We start from the raw sequence: 23,451 nt of genomic DNA, 5'->3' as shown, positions 1-23,451 counted from the left end.
TTTTTGTCAAAATGTCTGCTCATTTCTTCTTTCCAATTTTTGATGGGATTAGATTTTTTCTTGTAAAGTTCTGTCAGTGCCTTGTATATTTTGGATATTAGCCCCTTATCTGATGGGTATTGGGTGAAACCAGAAAAGACTTAAAACAGTTTAAAATATTTTCTAGAGGGGGTGACATGATAGCACAGCAGTAGGGCATTAGCCTTGCATGTGACAGACCACCAACAGACCCGGATTCAATCTCTGTTATCTCATATGGCCCCCCAAGCCTTCCTGGAGTGATTTCTGGTGCAGAACAGGAGTAACCCTGGAGCACTGCCAGGAGGGCCCCCCAAAAAAACAAAAACAAAAACAAATTTACTACTAAAATGAACAATCATATGATATACATAAAATCTATATTTGTCATTTAGCAAATGGATATAAAGTGAGTGTTCATGTTACTTTTCTCTGTAGTTCAAGAAATCACCCTTCATTTTATTTCAAGATTTGTGTCTCATCTGTGTCTCATCACAACCCTCTTCTTCAAAGGAATTGTCTTGTTCAGTACTATGCAGTAACACTCTTTTGTATTGTTCTATTTACATATTAATTTTCTTTGTTTTATAATAGACAGTGTGGAATTTTTTCATTTTTTGTATTCATCAATTTTTTCTATTAATAAATATTGGCATATTATCAGAAAACCCACAAATGTTTAAAGAAGGTGCATATTGATTTCTTTACAATATTTATATCTTTATTTACTCTAAAAAACTGAAATTAGAGATCTTAAACACTATTTTAGGGTTACAGTTTAATCAGAAGGGATAAGTGCAATCATAATGAATGTACTAGGCTCTATATTCAAGACTATACAATGAACAATACATAGTTTTTCAAATAAATACAAAATATTAAAAGTATTCTTTCCTATTTCACCCTCGTTTTCTGTTAACCAACAGAAGTTCCTAATTGAGTTAATTAAGAGGTTTCTACTGTATTACATTTAAAAATAAAGGTGAGATCACAATGTATAAAATGAGATATCACACTTTGATTTCAGTGCCCGTTGGTTGCCTTCTTTTATTTTAATAGGGGAATAGAACACTCTTGCATCAGTCTGTCATAATCCATCATTCATTCATATATCCTTCAAATGGTTTTACACATATTCCTCTATTCATGAGCTACAGTAATAAAAGACTGGACAAATAAAACATTTTTCTACATATGGTAGATGTTCTGTTTGGATAGGACTTAAAATAGAATTTAAAGGAGAAGATAGTTACAGTTTTTACTTGTTTATTACAAAGATGCTATAGAATAAATGTTTTATTTACAATGTTTATTTCTATGGTAAGTATATTAATATGTTTCTTAAGTATTTGCAGATATTCTTAATTTACTCTTTGCAATTTTGTTTTGTTTTGTTTTGCCCTTCTTTAGTCTATATTTTTATATATTTGTTTAAGCACCATGATTACAAACATGTTTGTAGTTGGGTTTCAGTTACAAAACAGAACATCCCTTCTTCACCAGTGCAACCTTCCCACCACCAATGTCTCCCAGCAGTTGTTTAGCATACCTAAGTTTTAAGTTATATGTATCTTTATGTGTTTCTCTAAATGGTTTCTGGATTTTATGTTATTTTGAAAGAAACACCATCAAGATTATACAAGTAGCTCTTAACATTTTACTTCAGAACATTTAAATTTAGAGTCTTATTTAAATCTTGCATGTGTTTAAAAATGTTTTCTTATATAATCAAACGGTGAGACCTAAATTTTTTTTATTTGTATAGAGGAGTGTTTATTTACTTCAATATTGTTCATAAAATACAGTACTAGGAAAAGAAAAGAAAAATTTGAGTACTAAAATATGTATAGATGTTGCTCATGAACACAATATATTTTGTTTGAGGTGTTTCTATCTATACATATTTTAGTACTCAAAATTTTGTCTTTTCTTAAATACTGTATTGATTCAATATCTAAATTTATTATGTTGCAATTTGGTTGGTATGGTACCCTCTTATCTGTTTTTTCAAAACCTTTTGACTTATACCTACCCATCTTTTCATATAAAGTCTCTAATTTTCTTAGTATCTTGCCTTGGTCTCCAAACTTTCCTTGGCTTATTATTGGCATGAAATGTCTTATTCAGGTAAGAGTATTTTCTTTGTTTGTCTTAGCTTTGGGGCCATACCTAGCAATGCTGAGTTGTTACTCCTGGATCTATACTAAGAAACTGTGGGCTTGTGGGACCATAAGAGATGCTAGGGATTGAACTCAGGTCAACTGTGTGATACCCCACATGATGTACATAATAGTTCATGATGTACTATTGCTCTGGCCCTGTATTTGCTCTGTAATGCTGACTTTTTGTTTGGCAACATGAAATATCTGACTTGTACAAATATCTTGTACCATTAGTGTTATATGTGTCTTAGGTATTTCTTAATAAATTAATTTCTATGCATTAAACATTTTCATCCATGAGTACTACAAAATGAGAATCGTACTTTTCAAAATCACAGTGTCATATATTGGAAAATAATAGTGAAGAGATAACTTAACAGACAGAAATTTATATGATGAATCCTTAAAAGAATAAAAAGTCCCTTTCCATATCACTTGTGATGTTGCATAAATCTCTGATAATATTAATACCTATGAAAGACTTCTATAAAATAAAAATCTATGAGTTGTGGGATCAGCCCAGACATCATATTTTTAAACCTCACACAGCCAGGTCTGAAAAAGCAGGGGGTAGCGGCAAAGAAATAATACAAGCAAGTCAAGAAAGGATGACCATGGCATTCATGCTCTTTTACTTAATGCTCTCTACACCAATTCTCAATACCAGGAGGGGAAAGGGAAAGATATGTAGGTAGGTAAGTAGGTAGGTAGGTAGATAGGTAGATAGATAGATAATAGATAGATAGATGTTAGATATAAGAGAAGTACCTATCTAGTGAGATTTTACATATCAAAGGAAAGAGGAATATTTAGGGAATACATATTTAAGGAAGGAAGAAGTTGGGGGAACACCTTTGTGAGGTTGAGAGCTAGGTGCCATATTACACACTTCAAAGGCAGATTTTATTTTCTTATTTTATTTTTAATTTTTATTGAGACATTGTAAATTACAAGTCCTTCATAATTTGTATTTCAGGCATATAGTGACAGTGAATTAGGGCCATTCCCACCACCAATGTTGACCTCCCCCCACCAGAGTATCCAGCATGCATCCTATACCTCCACCCTTAGTCCCTTGGTCTACCAGTGTAATAGGTCCATTTTGTGCGTAGAGTGTTGTAGTTTGGGTCTCCTGATTCTGTTGTCGTTGACTTTGGCTTGGGCATTTAGTCCTGTCCATTTTTTTTCTCACTCAATGTACCTGAGACCACTTGGCCCCTGGGCTCTATCCACTTTTTTCTTCTTTTCTCAATTTGTAGAAAGACAGAGAAATATGAGATAAAACAAAGTTATTAATGTTCTAAGGTTCTATGAAAAAGGTGGCAACCCCAATCTAGAAGACATAAATAATATTTTAAAAAAAGAAACGGGGGGCTGGTGTGGCAAGTTTTTTGTTTGTTTGTTTTTGCATAGGCACAGTAAACATTGGGGGAAATTGGAAAGGAAATACTCTTGGCCTAAAAAATCCAGGGTGTCTCTATCCATGAAGCATGCTATCATAAGACTGACTACAGGCTTCAGGCATGCTAATTGTCCAACCACAAGGTCTTTCTTTATGGTCCAGGAAAAGTTCTACTCAGTCACAGTTGTCATAGTCATGCCAATAATAAGCCAAGGAAAGTTTGGAGACCAAGGCAAGATATTAAGAAAATTAGAGACTTTATATGAAAGGATGGGTAGGAATAAGTCAAAAGGTTTTGAAAAACCAGGTAAGAGGGTACCATACCAACCAAATTGCAACATAGTAAGTTTAGATATTGAAGCAATACAGTACTTAAGAAAAGACAAAATTAGAGATCTTGGTTTTTGCACAGATCCTAAGTCAAAGCCATAGTGTCTACTGATTTCATCTAACTGTTATGTGGTGAGGCAAGGAAACCTGCCTTTAGAGCAAGTTGTTGCCAGGGTGTCATATGAAGCTATCTTGGGACAAGTTGGTGCCAGGGTAGCATTAGGGCCTCCCACGAGGGGAGTTTGATTCCTGGTGCTTGTGCAGAAAAAACTGTGCCAGTTCCAAGAATGGAATCCGAGGTTTGGGTTGGATGGTTGATGTCTGATCAATTGAGGCTTTAGTCAAGCCCCCATGACAAATGTTTGGGGTGAAAAGTTCCTGTGCACTATAAAACTATAAAATTTATGGATTCTTTTCTTATTAGAGAGTAACTTTTTCTATACATAGTATTTCTCCATTTTAGTGTGCAAAGGTAGATTTTATGATATATGAATTGTCTCAATAAGGTTGTTCTGATTACATCTTTTTTAAAGTAGTGAGGCTTTAAAGCTATGGTTTAGTGAAGACATACTATATACCAGATATCTATTAAGTTATTTGCATGTTTCGTATCACTACATCTTTATAACAACCATAGGAGATACACAGGTTAATTAATTTTGGCTTGGGGCCAGAGCACTGGAGCAAGCGGTAAGGCTTCTGCCTTGCCTGCACTAGCCTAGGACAGACTGCTGTTTGATCCCCCAGCATCCCATATGGTCCCCCAAGTTAGGAGCGATTTCTGAGCACACAGCCAGGAGTAATCCCTGAGCATCACTGGGTGTGGCCCCAAAATTAAAAAACATTAATTGTGGCTGATGGTCACATGCTTTTAATTTGTAGGTCTGATTGTCATAACTATATATCACCTACACTTGAATCACAATGCTTTCCAGTTTCTTATTTTTCAGTATGATTTTTTTTTGGTCAGGGGTCTTTTATTATTCCATGTGAACTTTATAATGGACTGTTTTAAGTACTTGAAAATGTTTTTGAATTTGGGTAGGGATTGTATTAAATTTATATAATAGGTTAAATAAGATTGTCATTATGTATGTCAAAATGTACTCTGCAAACAGATATTTTGATTTTTCTTTTTCAATTTGAATATCTTTTAGTTCCTTTTCTTACCTTATTGCTATTGCTAGGACTTCTAATCCTATGTTAAATAAACAATGGACATCCTTGCCTTGTGCTTAACCTCAGTTGGAGTGCTTTTAGTTTTTCACCATTAAGACATACTGGTTACAGGCTTTTTGTAGGTAACTTACCATTTTGAGGAAGGGTCCTTCCACCCTATCTTATTGATGGTTTTTATCATGAATGGGTGTTGGATCTTGTCAAGTTTTTTTTGCATTCATTGATATGATCATATGATTTTTTATTTTTCCTTTTACTAGCATGATGTATTATGTTAATTGATTTGCATATAATAAATAATTTTTGCTTTCTTGAGATGAATCCCACTTGATTGTGTTGTATGATTTTTTTTACTGTGCTGTTGGCTTCCAATTGCCAAAATTTTTGTTGAAAATTGTTGCATTAATGTTTAACAAGAATTGTCTGAAAGTTTTGGGTAGAATTTCTGCCAGCTTTTGGTATCAGTATAATGTTATCTTTGTAGAAGCTGTTAGAAAGTATTACAGTTTCTCTGATATTTTTGAAGTGTGTAAAGAACATAGGAAATAAGTCTTCTCTGGAGGTTTTAGAAAACTCACCTGTAAATCTATTTGAACCACGATTTATATTCTTGGGAAAATGCTTAATTACTGTTTTAATTTTTTTGCTTGTGATTGGCTTGTTCAGGCTTTGTACTTCTTCCTCATTCAGTTTTGGGAGATTACATATTTCTAGGAATTTGTCCATTTATTTATCTTTTCTCCAACTAAACAGTTAACAGTTGATAACAATTTAACAGTTGGATAAACATGAGTTGTTCATAATAAACTCATGATGTCTTGGATTTCTGTTATCTACTTTTGTTTCTGATTTGATTTATTTGAGCATTGTCTCAAATAAATTTTTTATTCATTTAAAGAATCAACTCCTGGCTTCATTGATTTTTGTATTGCTTCCACAGTTTCTAAATCATTGATATCTACTCTGGTTTTATTATTTCTTTTCTTCTGTTATATTTTGGTTCATTTGTTTTTAATTCTCCAGACATTTAAGGTTTACATTTAGGTGGTTGATTTTATATTTTTATTTTTCCTTATGTAGGCTTGTAATGATATGAGTTTCCTGTGTCCCATTGATTTTGACAACCTATTTTTTCATTATAATTAGTCTTAGGAATCTTTATTTCTTCTTGATTTTCACTTTGATCTAGTTATTATTTGGCAGCATATTATTTAATCTATAGATGTTTAAAGTTCTCCACCTCATCTCTTAGTGGTTTATTTCTATCTCTTGCCATGTTGTGCTCTGATAGGATGAGTCTTATGACATCTGATAGGATATGAGTCTTATGTTTGTGAATTTATCCTAAATTATAACCTATCCTGAAGAATAGTCCATTATGACCTAGAAAAAATAACATATATTTCTATTTTTGAGGATGGAGGACCTGTATAAATTCATTAGACCCAGATCTTCGGGCACCTCATTTGGCTCTTGTGTCTTTTCCGATATTCTGTCAAATGATCTAATCAGTGATGATGGTTATGTTTTGAATTTTCCCTATATTTTTCCATATATGTATATATGAAACATATATATTTTCCATATATGTTTCCATATATGTGTTTCTGTAGGTTTGTGAGCAAAAGTCTTACAAAATTTGCTGACCCAAAATTTGGTGAGTATTGGGGTCAGAGTGGTAGCACAGTGGTAGGGTGTTTGCCTTGCATGCAGCTGACTCAGTTTGGACGCAGGTTCAATCCCCAGCATCCCATATGGTCCCCCAAGCCAGGAGCGATTTCTGAGCACAGAGCCAGGAATAATCCCTGAGCACCACTGGATGTGGCCAAAACAAACAAACAAGCAAGCAAAAACAAAAATTTGGTGTGTATATGTTGATTAGAGTTAGCATGTTTTTGTTTGATTGTTTTTAGTTTTGGGGTCATGCTTCTGATGTTTAGGGTTTACTCCTGGCTGTGCAATCAGGGATCACTCCTGGTGCTGCTTCCAGGGTTTTCTAAGGATTAGATTGTTTTCAATCCTTTTACTCTGAGTCACTATCCTGAAAGCTTCAGATGGATGGATTTTGTTTCCTGATCCATCCTGCCACTCTTTCTTCCACTTCTCCTTTTCTCTTACCATTGGTGATTCCTATAAATTAGAATTCATTGGAATTTGTCTTGTTATTCCTCTTGTCTTTGTTAAGTATCTTACATTTTCTTTCATTTATTGTTTCTCTCTTCTTTTTGATTTCTGGGACACACCCAGCAGACCTCAGGGGTTATTCATGGCTCTGTGCTCAGAAGTTACTCCTTGCAAGATTAGGGGAGTATGTGGGATACCAGGGATCCAATCTGGGTCAGCCTATTGTAAGACAAACACACTACCTACTGTACTATCACTTTGGCCCTGTTTCTCTTTTCCTTTTCAACTTCTTTAACAATTCTGGCTTATGTTTTGTCATTCAGTTCATCTATATTGTTCTCTCCACTGTGAGATTCCGCTATGACCTGTTAATGTATTCCTTAGCTCCTTCAATTCCATTTATATGAAATCTCATTCTCTGATAAAGTTCTTCTTTTAATTTATTGAATTTTTAATCTAGTTATTGCTTACTTTTTCTGGCACATGCTTTCTTAATTTCTGTTGCCTGAACAAGAGAGTCTTTCATTGATATTCAGGAATCATCACTTTACACATAATTTCACTGCTCCAGACCATGTTCTCTGACCCACTAAGAAAAAGTTTACTTCTTTATTTATCTGTGTTCAAATATTAGTGAAAATCGACAACTCATGCTGTCTGCTGTTTGCAGTTTTATCCTAGCAACAATAGTTAATTTTAAGAAGCTAATGAGGAAAATGTTTAGAATCAGTTTAGCAAAAGCAAAAGCAGTCAAAAGCATTTTATGCATCACTCAATAAACAACAACAAATTGGCATCATTTAGTAGAAAGACACAAATATTTCTAAAAGTTTATATATGCTACAAAACTCAAGCTTATTGATAATCTGGAAAAATAGCTGGTTACCATTGAGTAGAATTTGCTTTGATTCTATGTTTTATCAAGAAACTATAACTTATATAGTGAACTGTAAAGTGTGGTGTTATTTCATTAAACTACTCATGTTCTTCTCAGTCTATAAATCTATGTAATCCTTGATGTATCCTAAAGCTCTGAAAGGCATATCTTGACTTTTCTAGTTGTAATAGATGACATTGATCATCTCAGAACTAAAGTTCTTCTTTTACTTTTTAAGAGCATCTATTCCCTAGGTATTCCAAGTCATGGTAAGTATGCCTTAAGTCCTTCCTATTTTACAAATGCTTGGAAACTTATATAACTATGCAACATAGTCTCTTTTACTTTTTTTTTTTTTTTTGGTTTTGGGTCACATCCAACAGCACTCAGGGGTTACTCCTGGCTCTATGCTCAGAAACCTCTCCTGGCAGGCTCGGGGGACCATATGGGATGCCGAGATTTGAACCACCATCTTTCTGCATGCAAGGCAAATGCTCTACCTCCATGCTATTTCTCCAGCCTGTCTCTTTTACTCTTACTCCTCTTTTTTTATTGTCTTGAGATCCATCCATGTCACATATTGAACAATAATCCATTTCTTTTCATGAATGAATAACATTCTCTATTATAAATATGTCATAATTTGTTTGTCTATTTACTATTGATGAAGGTTTATACTTCAAATTTAAATAGTTTCTGCTGTAAATAAAAGAAAGTGTGTTTGAGTTTTGTATGTAGACAGACAGAATGGAAGAGAGATGTTTCCTTTTCTTTTTTATTTATTTATTTTTTTAGACATACAAGGCAAGTCCTTAAACCCTTTGACTATCTCTTTAGTCTAATAAGTCATTTTCTTTTGGATAAATACCTAGGAGTGGAATGGCTGGATCATATGGGAGATGTAAAATTAATAAATTGTTATGTAAAACAGTTGTATTATTTTACATTTTTGGTATAAGAATAGCATTGTATAACAAGAATAATATAAATACATTGTATAGGGGGCGGAGCATTGGTGCCGAACAGTAAGGCGTCTGCCTTTCCAGTGCTAGCCTGTGGGGACTGTGGTTCGATTCCCCCGACCCTGGGTCCCATATGGTCCTCCAAGCCAGAAGCTATTACTGAGCGCATAGCCAGGAGTAACCCCTGAGCATCACTGGTTGTGGCCCAAAAAACATCAACAACAACAAAAATCCAACAACAAGAATACATTTTATAATAAGAATACTTTGTATACCAATGTATAGATTTCCAATTTCTATACTTTCCCTCCAGCATTTTGTTTGGAGGGAAAAGTAAAGCTAAAAGTCTTTACTTTTACTTTTAGCTATTCTAATAAGTATACAGAACTATAATAGCATATTGTAATTTTCATTTTACTGCTTTCCAATAGTTTTTGATCTCCATGTTTCTTACTATGCATCTCTTTATGGTGAAATGTATTTAAATCATTTCACTTCTGCTGAGTTTTTTATTTGCATCTCTGTGATTCACAATACTGTTAATGATACAATTTTATGTATACACATTCCAACATCACCAATGTCTTTTCTAAAATTTTATAGTTTTATATTTAACATATAGCATGATCTATTTTGAGTAATTATTTTGTGGTAAATAATCTCATTAAAAATGTATGTAATAAGAGTTCTAACAGCATTCTTTTAGTGTGGGTACAGTGTTTTGAAAAAAAAAAAAAAAAAACATTTATTGGGCCCGGAGAGATGGCGCAGCCGATCCAGCACGAAAGGTGGTTGGTTCAAATCCCGGTGTCCCATATGGTCCCCCGTGCCTGCCAGGAGCTATTTCTGAGCAGACAGCCAGGAGTAACCCCTGAGCACCGACAGGTGTGACCCAAAAAACAAACAAACAAAAAAAAAAAACAAAACAAAACAAAAAAAAACATTTATTATAGTGAAGGTATATCTTCACAGTGGTGTTAACTTTTATAATCTTGGTCTTACTCTCATTATTACCAAAGTGTTCAAACCTTCCTACCCTTGCCATTGGGTAACCCCTGAGAGCAGAACCAGGAGTAAGCTGTAGGTACTGCTGGACATGGCACTACCTTCCCACCTCATAAAGATATTATCTACATCATTCTTAGAAAGGCTGGATTCTGTTCTGTTCCTCCAATCTGTGTACATCACTATTACAATCTCTTGATTACTATAGGCTTTTTTTTACATAAATATTTCTATTAATACAAATACATGATTTTCAAAGATGTAACTAGTCAGTGTGTTGTGAGTGGTGGTGGTGGAAGAAGATGAGGAAATAGTATAAGATGGCCTTTAAAGTGTTTGCCTGTTAGGAATACTGATCATGGTAAATAGCTTGTCATTGTCAGCAGAGAGCAGGTTCCAGTTAAGTTTTACTGACAAAATCTGTGTTTGATATTTTTCTCTCTAGAGAAACTCACTTGGGGAAGAATTGTTCAGGGTCTTGGGAGCATATCTTAGCTCCATCTCTTGAATGATATCACTGGAAAAAGAGGACCTGGGTGAGGAGTATTAGTTGTCTGTCTAAAAATAATGAAGACTAGGTGGAAAAAATAATAAAATAAATTGATTTGTAATTACCCATAGTGATGAGGTAAAGGAAGTAAATTTTTCTCAAGAAAATCAAGTAATAATGTCTTTATCAAACTCTTTTTCATGTGTATGTTTGTTTTTACTTTTTTATTCATTTACATCTTTCCAACTTGATTGGAGATACTTAGAATATTGCATAGATTTTTACAATGGTGAAATCACTTAAAGGATGGTTTTGTGTGTCTTACTCTAGAGAAAGGAGACCAAAAAGTACATCAACAAATTCTGTAGTAATCCTGCTTTCTATTTAACTTTCATAAAAATTTTAAGAAGCAAAGTGACTTAGACAAACAGAAATAATTTTTTGCTATGCAACTAAATACTTAAGCAATGTGTGTAAATATTTAATAGGTGGCTATGAAAGGGCTCTTATAAATAGAGTAAATAAACAAACTCAGTGAAGTACAGGAAAGCAGTTTGCATTTTGCTTGACATGATGTTTCCTTTAGTCAGTTGGAGGCACAAACCATGACTTCATCATTAGTCAACATGATAGTAGAGATTATCAAAGCAAATTGCAGGAGAATCCAGATTGATTCGTGCCAAGCAATGTTTGTTGCTCACAGCTGTATTATCACAGATTCTGACTGGTGCAGCTGGGGTTCTCCTTTCATTTCCTGGGGAGCTGATATTATGGTGCCTGAGACAGATTCCCTCTCTGCCTTTGCAGTCATGAGTCAGTTCAGCTTTCTATTGCACAGCCCCAGTTTTCTTTGAGAATGGGAGTGTTGTCTGCCTACATTTGAGGCTATTTTTTAAGATAACCCCCTTCAAGAGATGTATGAGTATTGTCTTGCTAGATGAGATTCCTTTACATGTTCTGCAGCCATTTACTCTCCTCAGAACATAGCAGAATATGAATAGATTGTAAGACACCTGGGTAAGTTATTCATAGTTACGTTTTAGACATACAATGTTTCAACACCAATCATATCACCAATGTCAACCTCCTTCCACCAATGTGGAGGCACAAATTTAAGTCTGAATGTTAAAATTTGGGTTTCATGACTTCAGTGTTGTTGACTTTGTGGTGTGGGTGTTGAGTTCTGTCTTTTCTTAACACCCATCAATGTAACTAATTCTCCTTGGCCCCACCTCATTATTTTACATATGTTTTTCTCTTCTTACACTCAATATCTTTCTTTCTCCTCAATATACTCTTGGACCTAGTGTTCTAGACAACTAACATTTAAACTACTTCATTTCTTCACAGAGTTATTTCAAACATCTATCCTTTCAGTTCACCTACTTAGTAGGATTTGAGATGCCTTTATCTTGAGTACATTTGGCTACAACCCCCAAAATCTAAAATCTCCATTAAAAATAGGCAGAGGAAATTAACAGATACTTCTCTGAGGAAGACCAGTAGATGGCCAATAGGCATGTGAAAAAATGCTCATCATCATTTATCATTAGGTAAATCCAAATCAAGACAAGGAGATATAATCTTATACCAGTGAGGACAGCACATATCAAAAATATTGGAAACATTTTGTATTGGTGAGGATATAGTGAAAAAGGAACTATCTTCCACTGCTGGTGGTAAGTGCTTGGTGCAACCCCTATGGAAAACAGTTGAAGGTTCTCAGTAAAGTCAATCTGCCATAGAACTCAGCAACTCTGTTTTTGGGTATTTATCCTCAAGACAGAACAACACTCATCCAAAAGGATGTATGCACACTGTTATTCATCGCAGCACTCAGTACAATAGCTGACAGTTGAAATTAACTTAGATGTCCAACAACAGATGAGTGGATCAGGAAGATATGTACATATATTCAATGTAATACTACATAGTTGTAATGAATGATGCAGTCATGCAATTTGCTACAACATGGATGGAACTAGAAGACATTATGTTAAATTAAGTAAGCCTGAATAAGAAGGATAAGTACAGAATGATATCACTTATATGTGCTATTTATGATAACTGCATAAGGAAATACAATATTTTAAATGGAGATTGTTGAGAACACTTTAGACATAGAATATTGTGAGGAGTGAAAATGAAATTGAGTGTAGGAGGAGAAACACAGGTATTAAATGAGGAAAGACAAGGGCCAAGAAGTCTCTGGTGCATTGGCAGTGTTAAGATGGTCGTGTTAAATATCTAGAGTCAACAACAATAAAATCATGAGACCAAAACTTTAACAAGCAAAATTAAAAACAAGACTGTTATGCTGTCATACTAGGATGTTAGTGGTGGCACGGGATGGACTCTGGGAACATTGATGGAGGGAGGTTGACATGGGTGGTGGGATTGGTGCTGAAACATTCTATGTCTAAAATTTGGCTGTAACTAAATTCGTTAATATAATGATTTAATTAAAATTCTAAATCTTAATTTAAAAATTAAAGTAGTAAAGAGGGATTTTCCATAAGAAATGGATGGTGAGGTGTAAGAGAACTCTTTCTGGTTTATTGGCTATAGATGGTGTATTTAGCTGTCAAAATTCTACTCACAACAGACAGGAAACCTCTGGAGAACATTTTTGTGGGGGCAGAAAGGGCCAGAGGATTGGTGGGCATGCTGAATTGAGACCACTCAGAGGCTTCCTGGCAGCAGTTGGTTTTCCCCTTATGAAACAGAATAACAGTTCTTGTCTCACAGATTGTCATGAAAATTGAAGTAATATTTGTGAGCAGCACAGAGCATAAGCTAAGTAAGCAATAACGCTAAGCACTTTGAAAATAGAACCAACACTAAAAGGTTAGACACTAGCCTGAGAGAAATGACTTTAAATATTATTTCTCCTTTGTAGTACTTAACCCTATCAATATGTTAAAATGTTTTTGGGAAATTCATAATACTTGTATTTTCATACTCTATTAATGAGGCTCTCCAGAGGTTGAACCCCAAACACAATGTTTTTAAGTGGTTCAGGAACTCCAGAGTGCAGCCAGAATTGGAATCATAAAGCCTTCCTTTCCACTGGAGAAGTAAGAGAAACTCTAAAGATCCTTCTTCTAATTATGACTAAACTATATTTTAAACATGAAGTTTCTATGTTCTTTCTTACCTTGAATTTACTGATTACCTTGTTTGCATTCTCTAAATTCTGGCACTCTCTAGAGTAGTAATGTTCAGTCTTTTTACAGCTGTGGACCAGAGGTTGTCAGTTAACATTTTTAAAAGCCAGCACTAAATGTCTGTCCTATTCCTATTATTTATTCTTAAGCATTTTTGAAAACCTTCCCTGGTACATTTATCTGTTATTAAACAAAAAGTCTCCTTGCTCACAAATTCAATACTGTGGAGAACACTATTCAATGTAGTGGCCAGAAAGAGTTTGAGCCACATCCAGAAGTGCTCAGAAATCATTCCTGATGGTGCTCAGTAATCAGTCCTAAGTCCTAGAAGTAAATGAATATCACTGGTGATAGCTTTCAGGGTACCATAGGTGAGACCAGGATTTGAACCTGGGTCAGCTGTATGCAAAGCAAAAGCTTTAACTCTACATATTTTCTTTTCTTCCAGAAGATAGTAAGTCACAACCATTATATAGTTATATGGGAGCATAGGAGAAAGAACGCAAATCTCTATGAGGAAGGTAATCTAGGTAGATTCTCAGAACAGAGAACAGAATGAAAGCTAAGAAAATGAGTGTCCATGGAGGACTAGAAAAGTGAGTGCCTGTTGACAGTAAGTATATTTGAGACATAGAAATTAGCTTCCAGAGAGATGGCTGTGGCTCATTCTATAAAGGACTCACCATCTCATGATGAGTATTTGATAACCAGAAGGTTAGAAAGAAGGATATATCATTAGCAGCTAGATTGATTTCCATCTTTTAGCTTCTGCCAAATTTTGAAACCTATGTTCTATTTGTGCTACAAGGAGTTCTTAGGTGTCTTGAACAGATTTTTTTTACTTGTTATTTCTGGATTTTTCAGAAAGACTTTGGACATTTCTATTTTCATCATAATTGGAGCCAATGAGATTAATATTTTGTGTTAATAAAATATTAAAAGTAATGAAATAAAATTTTATTAATATTTGATATTAATAAAAGTTAGAAGGGTTTAGAAAAATAGTATAACTAGTAGAGCGCTTGCATGGTATGTCTCTGAGCTTTGTTCAAGCCCCATCACCCTGAGGACTTATCTCTGAGCAAAAGTCTGGAGTATATTGCCAGCTGTGACTCAAAAAAGAGAGAAAGAGAGAGAAAAACATGGAGTCATCCTGATCGGAAGTTAGGAAATGAAGAAAATATACAGCCAAAAGGAGTCATCTATCTAATATTCTTAGATCACTGCAAGTGTCACATCCTCCCTGATGTGTACAGTTATAAAGAAAGGACTCTGAGAAGAAACCCATTCAATGTGTATCTTTAAAGAAGAAAAAAGGAAAACTTTACTCAAGTTTAGGATCTGTGTTCCTACATAAAGAGGGCAAGAAAGAGGTCTTATGTGTTTTTAATCTCATGTATAACAAATGATTTTCCTTGCCAAACACCAAATTGCATTTCCCTGCCTAGCTGCATTGCTGGGAACATAATTCTGGTGCACTGAGGCTCTTCCAGGGATATTCCTGATATCAATCTTAAAGTCTTTTCAAAACAAGGATGGGAGTCAGAGTTGGTCTGTGCCAACATTCCTGCTGAGAATTAGCCCCATTCCATTATGTGTGTGGGAGCCCCAAGCTCCCCACCCTTGTCTTTGGAGTACACAGATACAGCTGAGAGACTCTGCATAGTGTGAAAAGTTAAGAATCCACATGATAAAATGACTATAACTTCCTCTTTAATAATAAACTGCAGAGAAACAGAGGAGGGGAGAAGTCGGTTGTTTTTCCTTTTATCGTTCAGCACAGCAGTTGTGCTTTTCTGCAAAGCTACTTCTGACCCATAAATATAAATTCAGAATTAATGAGGAATAATGTAAAGAAACTCTGGTGACTTTATTGATCCCCTTAAACTGGTTGGATTACTTAGGGGTAGCTTTTCTTGCTTGGAGGTGCGTGCCTTCATTCTAAGATGAAGAAATTGAGATTTAAAGAGGCGAAGCATCTTCTCCAAACTGAAAATTCCTTAGAAGACAAATATGTGCTTCCTAGGTTTTCTGATTCCTGTGGGACAACAGGAATGAAGTTCATAAACTTGAGCTGGTTATCATTAGCAAGATTTTCTGTCTCAGGATAGGAGACATGTACCATGAGTATATGGTCACTATTCTGATTGAGAAACAAGGAAATCAAAATATGATATTTATCCAATTTAACTTATATTCATGTACAAGATTTGGTTTCTTGGGGGGGCCTGTTTTTTTCTATGCTGTTTAATCAGAACAGGTCTTGGGTTTTATGAGGTCTGTCACTATTGACTTTTAAAAATGTTAGCTACTATGATGTACAGTAAATGATAGGGTTTTATGTATACAACATTCCGGCACCAGACATGCTATCATAGCACCTATTTCTATTCATCATTGTCTTGGGATTTCCTCTTCACCCTTTCACTTCCCCCTCCCCACCTCACATTTCCATCTCTCACCATCTTACTGCCATTATTAAGCTCCTTTCTATAAATTGGTTCATATATTCTGTAATTTTGGGTCATTTGTTGGTTTCTTACCATGGGTTTTTATATCCCATGTATGATATACCATTTTATATTTGTCTCTCATTCTCAATAAGTCAGTAAGATCTCTTCCAGTTTCATCAACATAATAGAAATTTGCCATTACTTTTTGCTGTTAAGAATCCTTGCTTTGGAGTTCTATCTTTCCTATTTCTCAGCATCTCTTTTTTTTCCATGGTAGTGAAATTATGGGCACCTCCTGTCCAGGTTCACCTTGCTCCATTTACATGGAGAATTCATGGATTCTCCAAAGATTTATGAATTGGAAACTGGCTGTATCCTGGGAAGTCATTGGTGCTTGATCCTATTGTTAATGAGGTTTTATTACTATTATTAGTAAAGGCTAACCTTATCATTGTTTCAAGCTGGAAAGACATTTAAATGAAGGAGATTGTGAGAAACTAGAGTTTTTAAATTATCTCGAGGCCACTCTAGATGTGGGAGTTCTAGAATAGTCATACATGTCTAGTTCTTTCTTAAGACATGGCGACTTGACATTTTTCCAAAGATAAAGAGAAAGGCATTACTCATCTGAATTTTTCCTTCAGTGTTTAGCACAAGTTTGGTTTCTAAGGAAAGGCTGGCGAAGCTTTGACACAGAGCAAGCTATTCTTAGAGGATTCTCTTACGATCCTAGGCTGAGCAAGATTTTCATATAGTTACTGTAGCCAATAAATAATCACTAAACAACATTGCCAGTTTTTCAGTGTTAGAGAGACACATAGAGTGCTAGGAAGTATATTAGGTGACTGTTAGGAAGTAAGACTAACAAAGTTCAATCCAGCCAGGCCAGCTCTATTTTACTTAATCCAAACGTTTATCCCTTGCCTTGCTTTTGCTTGCATTTTGACAGCAATTAGTTACAGATTTTGTAACTTATTTTAAGATCATCATTTATGTCTACAGAAGATAGTTTTTCTAGTTTATGAATGTCTCTGGGATTAGGGTATATGTGAGAAGCTCAGTAAACCAGAGACAGGAAGCAGAGGGGTCAGAAGTCTGGAAGGAAAGGCGGGGAGAGGAGTTGTCCAGCAGAGTTCCCCAGGCATTGCCAATAGCCCCTGAGAACCTGCATGTCCTATGGTTTCTAATCCTCCAGTTGTCCATCTTTAAAAAGTTGCTCTTTACATGACTGAAACCCAACCACAATCATGATTGTTATCAAGGTGTTTAATAAAGATATTAATTTTAAAAAATAAAGTGAGATAGTTCACTTCTAAGAGGTGCACATTTTCCATTGTGTATACGTACTACAACTTCTTGATTCACTCAACTGTAGTTGGGCATTTAGGTTATTTCCATATCTTGGCTCTAATACTAAGCATCGCAATAAACAAAGTGCCTGCAATGCAATATAATGTGCCTGTGTCCTTTTGAATTAGTGCTTTTGTGTTTGGAAAGGTAAATTCCAAAAAGCAGGCAAATAGAAGTTTACTTCTGCATTTTTTGTGAAATTTCCATATTGCTCTCCTAGCAGTGAGCCTTACAAATTTGCACCAACAATAAAAAAGGGTTCTTCACAAAGACTGACTTCATCATAATCCCACCTCAGGATCTGTGCAGATACTGAGACCTCTAAACACAGAGCTCTGATTGGATCACCCTGGACAGAGCAGTAGTCTTCCACACACCAAAAAAAGCACCATCGGGAGAATAAATGATTCTGAGCAAAGTCTAGAGCTGATCCCATGACAGTATACTCCAAGGACGGAGAAACCCCATATTTCTTAGGCCAAGTGAATTCCTTTTCGAATGACCCCAATATTTACTGTGCCAGGGCAGGAGGGGAAAAAACAAAAATACAAAAAGCACAAAACCTTGGTTATTTTATATATATATATACATATATATATTTTTTTACCTTCATTTATTATTGTTATTATTATTTTTATTTACCTATCTATTTTGGTCGATTTCTCTGTTTGGGTGTGATTATTGAAATCGTTGTCCCCAAATATACTTATTTTTTTTCTCTTCTTTTCTCTTTTTGCGTTATGTGCTATGCCATGTTTCTTATTTCAAGACCATGGCGTGTTTTTGGTTTGTTTGTTTTTGTTTCTTTTTTTTTTTTCGTCTATTTTTTGTGGTGCTTATCGATATAGCTGGAGTCCTCACTGGATAATTGACACTTTTTTTTTTGGTACTGGTGGAGTGTTTCACCTTCTTTTTCTCCTTCATCTCCCAAATCGATGATGAGAGCCTCTAGAAGGATTCCACCCATTTTTGGAGTATTAGACTCTTACCCCAGTTTATATATCTTCTTTTTTTCCGGCAAAACCATGCAACTTGAACTAGCTAGTCCTGCCTACAGTTAGAGGGGGAGATAAAGGAAGCATCAAGACCAAACAGGTGCAAGACTACTAGGTAGTGGGTTGGATACAGAGGGGACCACATATTCTAGCCGCCCTGGGGGTGAGGGAAGAGGAAATGGGAGGTAGGACAAAAACGGAGGTGTAGAGAGGACAATTTGGTGATGGGAATCCCCCCTGATTTTATGTAAATATGTACCTAAAATGTTATTGTCAACAATATGTAAGACACTATGATCAAAATAAAAATTATATTAAAAAAAAAGGGTTCTTTTCTCACCACAACGCTAGCAGCACTGCAAACTTTTGGACATATGTCATTCTTACTGGTAAGAAGTGGTATCTCATTGTTGCTTTTATTTGCCTTTCCTTATTCAAAAATGATGAACACTTTTTCTAATTTTTATTGGCCATCCATATTGCTTCTTTGGGCAAGTTCATGTTCATCTTTTCTCCCTATTTTTGAATGGGATCATTGGATTTTTTTGTTGTTGTTAAGACTTGTGAATGCTTTAAGATCCTAGATATTAGCCCTTTATCTTCAGTATTTTATGCAAATATTTTATCCTATTCAGTCAGGTGTCCTTATTTTTGTTCAAGTCTCTTTACTGTGCAGATGCTTTTTAATTTGCTGTAGTTGTTTTTATTTTTTTGTTTGTTTGTTTTTTGCCTCTGTGCTCATCTCATTAAAGATACCTATGAGGTCCATTTCCTGGAGAATTCTACCAAGGTTTTCTGAAATGTAGTTAATGTATTTTTGTTTAATCTTAAAGTCTTTAGTCCATTTTAATTGACTTTTGTGAATGGTGTGAAGTACGGTTTTGATTTCTTTCTGTTGTATGTAGCTATTCATTTTCCCTGACCTCATTTGGTAAAGAGATATTCTTTGCACTACTTCTGGGTGGTTAACTCAGAACTCTAACTTCTGTTCCATTATTTAATGGGTCTGTCTTTATTCCTTGTAGTTTTAATTTAATATAACTCGGTGTCCTATAAAGTTATGCAACTTCCCATCACATAGATAAAACTAGAAGAACAGATGTGTTTGTTACTCTCTTATTAAGTTCTTCTTTATATACCATATATGAGAGAGATCATTCTATATCTGTCCCTTTCCTTTTTATTTCAGTCACCAAAAAAATTAGAATCATCAACAATTGTGGGGGAAATCAGGGTGCTGTGAAACAGTGGGTTCATCCATGAAGAGATGCTTTTCTCTTTCTATTTTAACACTTTGAATCTTATTTAAAATGTAACTGAAACACAGTGATACTTTCTCCAAATTTTGCTTGTAGTTTGCTTAAGTTTTAATTTTATACATAAAGGTTCCAAAATATTTTTTAACTTTCTGGCATATTTTAGGCAGAAGGAAAAAAGTATAGTATCTACTATCTCTTCAAATCAAGTAATTGAAGACATATCTGACATTTCTGGAAATATGCATAGAGTTAGCTTTACATTCATTATGCCTTTCAAGACAAACCAATTGACTTTTCCCCTGGAAACTACAGTCCATTGTTAAAACCACCATGTGGTGGGGATCGTACAGATAGTATAGATTCCATCCCTTGCACCGTGTGTCCACCATGCAGCCCTGAAGGTCCCAATAACTCTATGAAATTCTCTTGTCATAGTTTGTTTGCCAATTGTCTTTAGATAGTTCTTAGCATAATTAGGATTCCAATTTAACCCTCTTCTCCTTGAGCCCACAAGTGTAACAGAATTAAAGCAATCATATACCTCAATGAAGCATAGAAATTAAACTGAGTCTTGATTTCTGTCTTATCTACATAAACTGACCACAGGACCCCTACCTGTGGGCATTCTGTGGGTTGATATGCCTTGCAGAATCCTTACTGTCATGGCTGACTGCTGTCAGGCATAGACTCTTGACTGCTTTCTCTGCCTACAGCAAGGCATGCAAAAATCTCTCCCCATTTCCTCTCTTTCAGGTTGGGAAACTTATCCAAGAAGCAGCTGGGAGAAGTAATTTGAAGCGAGTAACCCTGGAACTTGGAGGGAAAAGTCCCAATATTATTTTTGCCGATGCTGATTGTAAGTCAGCCCTAGATCTCAGTTGTAATCCCACCCGGTACCCTTCATAATGGCCTTGGTTTGTCTGCCTTGACATCAAGAGAAAAAAATCACCGAAACCGTTAAAGGAGAAATTCAAGAAGATAAAAGCTTCCCAAGGAAAAATATAGCTCAATATTTTAATACACACTTATCAGTTGACAGCTGGACAGAGTTTGTTTTCTAGGCACAAATGAGACATTTTGACTCTGATATAGACAAGGGAGCAAAAGGCACAGTTTGGTGCTAAATAGTGACAAGAGAAATGGCAATAGTTTCCTAACACCTGGTTGGAATCTCAACCTGAAATCTCACAGTGCCTCCTGCTGTCTTACAGCTTTCTAGATGATCTGGGGGGTAAATGCTATTTTACCATCCTTGACAATAATGCCCCACACATTTCTTCTTTGTTTAGCCATCATTACCCTTTTTGTCTATCTTATGTAAGACGATCACACATGGAGCCACTTCTGAGTGATTAGACCAAATCAGAGGATAGTGTGCCCAAGAGCAGCCACTTGGGAGATATTTTGCAAAAACAGACCCAGCTGTAGTGGTGCTACTCTGAGAAGTTTCCAGGAAATGAATTTCCGAAAGCTTGCTCTCCCTTCTGTATTCCCTGCCATCCTGCTGAGCATAGCTGCTTTCCCAGGCTGCTCACTTAAAGATATCAGGAAGTAAATTACCTGAAGTTTAGATCTCACTTGGAATTTTCCAAGTTTAATTTTTCTATACTGATTCTCAAATTTTCTTTTAAATTTTTTAGAAATTTGAATTCCTGTTTAGAGGGCATTCCATTGTCTTGACATTATTGAGCTGGTAGATTTATTTGTTGTATCATATTATTTGTACTATTTGAAGTATAATACATAAGGTAAAATAATTAGTTGTCCTATTCTGTTACAGAATTCTCTATAAGTGTAGAGGATATTAGTGTTTTCAAAGCTGAACTACTCCCACCATAGTTTAATAGATTTAGCAAAATACTAATTAAATATGCAGCTACATGGTTCTATATATCCATCCATTGGGGTTTTTAGAGTTTTTAAATTGGAAGTTCACAGGCCAAATGCAGAGTATAGGTTGCCGAAATACTTTGCATATTAAATAGAGCTTTAAAATTAACATTAAAAATAACTGATTTCTGGGCTAAAGTCACAGTTTAGCAGGTAAGGTGCTTACCTTTCATGGTTCTGACCTGAGTTCTATCTCCATATAGGCCTCCAAGTTCTTTCCAGGAATCATTCCTGAATATAGAGACAGGAGAAACCCTTGATCAGTGCTGGGTGTGACCTCAAAATAAAATGACCGCATTTTAGAATATTTTTTAAATTTGGAAACTTGGAATGCAGTGACTTTCTAAATTTTCATATTTGTTTGTTTGTTTTTCTTGTTTGGTAGAGATTATATTATATTATATTATATTATATTATATTATATTATATTATATTATATTATATTATATTATATTATATTATATTATATTATATTATATTATATTATATTATATTATATTATATTATATTATATTATATGCCAGGCCTTTTGACATGTTGTGATTTCTCTATCAGAAGATATGATCCAATGACACTCAAAGTGAAGTTGTCAGAGTCCATCCAAAATGTGATGGAAGGATCCAGTTAGAACTCACTTATACTCTCTGACCAGTACTTCACTATTCTGCTCTATGTAATAGGAACAGAGGTGGCTCCACAGGCCATGCTGTGTGCCAAGCAATGTTGAATATGTGGCTATTTCCTCTCCTAGTGGACTATGCAGTGGAACAGGCCCACCAGGGTGTGTTCTTCAACCAAGGCCAGTGCTGCACTGCTGGCTCCCGCATCTTTGTGGAGGAATCCATCTACGAAGAGTTTGTGAGAAGAAGTGTGGAGAGGGCCAAGAGACGCATAGTGGGGAGTCCTTTTGACCCCACCACTGAGCAGGGACCTCAGGTAAAAAATTCAATACCCTTTTTAACTTTTAACTTTTTAACATTTTAACTTTTGGTAAGCACAAAAGCCTGATCTGACAGAAACATATTCATGGTTTTCTGCTGCCCTATCTCTCCTGACCTTATCTTCACAGATATAAGGGTAGCCATTGAAGTGCTATTAATTCTTAAGCTTCTCTCTCCATTTCTAAGTTTCATACCTAAAAAGCTAAAGAAATATAGTTTCTGTAAGGCTATTTTGAACTTTGAAGGTAAGTTGGAGCATCTTAAACTCTAAAGAAAGACTTGGGAAGATAAAGGATGATCTGGACTTTAGAACCCACCCCAGACACCAGTGCTCAAGAAGGTTGAGTTGTTTGTTTCCTTCCTGGAAGTCATTTAACCTTTTATCTGTTGCTAAAGAGTTCTGTGGTAATTTGACTTAGCTTTTGGGAGATTCATTTGTCACTTATGAATGTGTAGGAAATAAAGAGCTACTTTTCTTTCTGCTCTGACTCTGAATGTTCACACTTTGTGTTGATAGGAAGAATCATCAAAGTTCCTGTAGGCCATCAAAATTTCCTTTTTAGGGGCTAGAGTAATAGTATAGTGAATACAGTGCTTGTTTTGTAAAGCTGCAAACCAGATTTGATTTCTGGCACTCCAAATGGTGCCATGAGCTTGCAGGAATGATACTTGAGTGCATAGCCAGGAGTTAGCCCTGTTCACAGCTGAGTGTGGCTCCAAAAAGCTGTGGTGCAAGCGGTTAGGTGTCTGCCCTTGCCCGCACTAGCCTAGGAAAGACTGCTGTTTGATCCCCCAGCATCCCATATGGTCCCCCAAGCCAGGAACAATTTCTGAGCATATAGCCAGG

At 35.4% G+C, this 23,451-nt stretch overlaps 2 protein-coding genes across 2 annotated transcripts in view; one reads left to right on the top strand and one right to left on the bottom strand.

Annotated features, from left to right (window-relative positions):
- AQP9 (aquaporin 9) overlaps positions 1–23,451 on the bottom strand; it is an 837,480-nt gene that overhangs the window by 207,781 nt on the left and 606,248 nt on the right. The window lies entirely within an intron of this gene.
- Positions 1–23,451, top strand: part of ALDH1A2 (aldehyde dehydrogenase 1 family member A2) — a 102,446-nt gene that overhangs the window by 62,693 nt on the left and 16,302 nt on the right. The window contains exons 8-9 of the mRNA XM_049773659.1: positions 20,527–20,629; positions 22,415–22,599. Coding sequence (XP_049629616.1) covers positions 20,527–20,629; positions 22,415–22,599 — 288 coding nt within the window. The remainder of the gene's footprint in view (positions 1–20,526; positions 20,630–22,414; positions 22,600–23,451) is intronic.

This window comes from Suncus etruscus, chromosome 5 (genome assembly GCF_024139225.1).
Source record: "Suncus etruscus isolate mSunEtr1 chromosome 5, mSunEtr1.pri.cur, whole genome shotgun sequence".
NCBI classification, from domain to species: domain Eukaryota; kingdom Metazoa; phylum Chordata; class Mammalia; order Eulipotyphla; family Soricidae; genus Suncus; species Suncus etruscus.
Note: the sequence above shows the minus strand (reverse complement) of the source record. Positions and strands in the feature narration are given on the sequence as shown.